The sequence below is a fragment of the Penaeus monodon genome, chromosome 41 (assembly GCF_015228065.2).
Source record: "Penaeus monodon isolate SGIC_2016 chromosome 41, NSTDA_Pmon_1, whole genome shotgun sequence".
In the NCBI taxonomy this organism is placed as follows: Eukaryota; Metazoa; Arthropoda; class Malacostraca; order Decapoda; family Penaeidae; genus Penaeus; species Penaeus monodon.
Window position 1 is genome coordinate 6960594 of NC_051426.1, and position 2500 is coordinate 6963093.

The 2500-nt window shown below is 52.1% G+C and overlaps 1 protein-coding gene across 7 annotated transcripts in view; it reads right to left on the bottom strand.

Annotated features, from left to right (window-relative positions):
- LOC119598634 (trichohyalin-like) overlaps nucleotides 1-2500 on the bottom strand; it is a 44362-nt gene that overhangs the window by 31554 nt on the left and 10308 nt on the right. For all 7 annotated transcript variants that reach the window (XM_037948329.1, XM_037948328.1, XM_037948325.1 and 4 more), the window contains exons 6-7: nucleotides 1417-1554; nucleotides 19-156 (exon numbers count right to left, since the gene is read on the bottom strand). In XM_037948329.1, the coding sequence (XP_037804257.1) occupies nucleotides 19-156; nucleotides 1417-1554 (276 nt within the window). The remainder of the gene's footprint in view (nucleotides 1-18; nucleotides 157-1416; nucleotides 1555-2500) is intronic.

Consider the following 2500-nt stretch of genomic DNA (forward strand, 5'->3'; position numbering starts at 1 on the left):
TTCCTCCCTCAGCCTTACCTTCCATTCCTCCAGGAGCGAAATCTTCTGCTCTCGCTGTCGTTTCTCTTCTTGGAGGATCCTCATGGCCTCTTCTGCCGAGGATTTCCCGACTCTCCTCCTCTCGTGCGACTCGGCAAGCCGCAAGTGCGAGTCCACCTGCGGGAAATCGGCGCGGCGTTACTTCCGTCGCCACGGGCCAGGGTTGCCCACGAGCCGCGCCCCTCGCTCGTTCGCTCAGGAGCCACGCCCCTTGCTCGTTCGCTCAGGAGCCACGCCCCTCGTTCGTTCGCTCAGGAGCCACGCCCCTTGTTCGTTCGCTCAGGAGCCGCGCCCCTTGTTCGTTCGCTCAGGAGCCACGCCCCTTGCTCGTTCGCTCAGGAGCCACGCCCCTTGTTCGTTCGCTCAGGAGCCACGGCCCTCGCTCGTTCGCTCAGGAGCCACGCCCCTCGTTCGTTCGCTCAGGAGACACGCCCCTCGTTCGTTCGCTCAGGAGCCACGCCCCTCGTTCGTTCACTCAGGAGACACGCCCCTTGTTCGTTCGCTCAGGAGACACGCCCCTTGTTCGTTCACTCAAGAGCCACGCCCCTCTTCCGTGCGCCCAGGAGCCACGCCCCTTGTTCGTTCACTCAAGAGCCACGCCCCTCCTCCGTTCGCTCAGGAGCCACGCCCCTCGTTCGTTCGCTCAGGAGCCACGCCCCTTGTTCGTTCACTCAAGAGCCACGCCCCTTGTTCGTTCACTCAGGAGCCACGCCCCTTGTTCGTTCGCTCAGGAGCCACGCCCTTTGTTCGTTCACTCAGGAGCCACGCCCCTTGTTCGTTCGCTCAGGAGCCACGCCCCTCTTCCGTGCGCCCAGGAGCCACGCCCCTTGTTCGTTCACTCAAGAGCCACGCCCCTCCTCCGTTCGCACAGGAGCCACGCCCCTCCTCCGTTCGCTCAGGAGCCACGCCCCTCCTCCGTTCGCTCAGGAGCCACGCCCCTCTTCCATATCAAAGAAGCAGACTGGTCCACAAACATTCAAACGAACTATTGCGTCATCAGACTTGCTTTCTATGATTATTCATTTATTTATTTATCTTTTTTCTTTCCTTTTTTTTTCTTATCAGGAACATTATTATACTAAATGCTTTCACAGAGCATTAGTTCTTCAAGGGAAGTCTTCAAAATGTCAGACTTTGATTTCTGACTGAGATTAAGGCAAAACATAAGCCACAACAGGCAGTAAATAGTAATAGTATAAATATTACTTTTATCATTATCAACATTATTTCTGTTATCTTTATCATCATTACTACCATCATTGCCATCAACATCATTGCCAATATCATTAATTTCACTATTATCATCAATATCACCATTACTATTATCCTTGCTCAATAGAACATGCAATGCTGACTCACGACGGTCTTCCATCTTACCAGTTCCTTGCTCACTCGCGAGGCTTTCTCTGCCAGCGTTTTGATTCGCGCGTTCAAGTTCCTCTGGTTTCGCTCACTGTCCGCCTCCTCCTCCTTCAGGCTGTTCCTCACGATATCGAGGTCTTCCTGTGCCTCGCGCTGGGTTGGGAAGAGAGGAGGAAGGGAGGATTATGTGTGTGTGTGAGAGAGAGGGAGGAAAGAAGGGAGGGTTATGCGTATGAGAGGGGAAAGGGGTATGCTCGTGAGAGAGGGGGAGATGAAATGTAGGTGAGAGAAGAGGAAAGGAAAGAAATGGAGTGAGGGAAAAAGATGGAATGTGTGTGAGAGTGGGGAAAGAGTGGATATGTGTGTGTGGGGGGGGGGAGAGGGAGAGAGAGAGAGAGAGAGAGAGAGAGAAGAGAGAGGGGGAGAGAGCGAGAGGGAGAGAGCGAGAGGGAGAGAGAGAGAGAGAGAGAGAGAGAGGAGAGAGAGAGAGAGAGAGAGAGAGAGAGAGAGAGAGAGGAGAGAGAGAGAGAGAGAGAGAGAGAGAGAGAGAGAGAGAGAGAGAGAGAGAGAGAGAGAGAGAGAGAGAGAGAGAGAGAAGAGAGAGAAGAGAGAGAGAGAAGGAGAGAGAGAGAGAGAGAGAGAGAGAGAGAGAGAGAGAGAGAGAGAGAGAGAGGAATAAACGGGATGTACATTCCAGAGGGGAAGGGGGAGGGGATATGTATGTGGTCATACTAGCCTTGTTTATTGTGGGTCCCGAGATGAAATTCCCACTTAGTGCGGCACCGAGCGAGAACCGCTGGGAAAGATGATGCTAAAACAAGACCTGTATTATAATTACTAAGAGACTTAATACTTGATCGTCTAAACGGTAATTATTGTAATCATATCAGGTATAATTACACTGCAGAAATGAGTAACAAACACTAGATGTAAAGCAATGGTCACACTAGTCACTTAGAGCCAGACAGGCACCCTGAGTCGAGATCTATTTAGACCTTGCGTTGAGTGTCTGTCAGGTGCAGGGTGGAATTGGTCACGCTATATGTAGTGAAACATTCTCCCAGAATAGACCAAAGTGTCTACAATAACCTTCTGAATG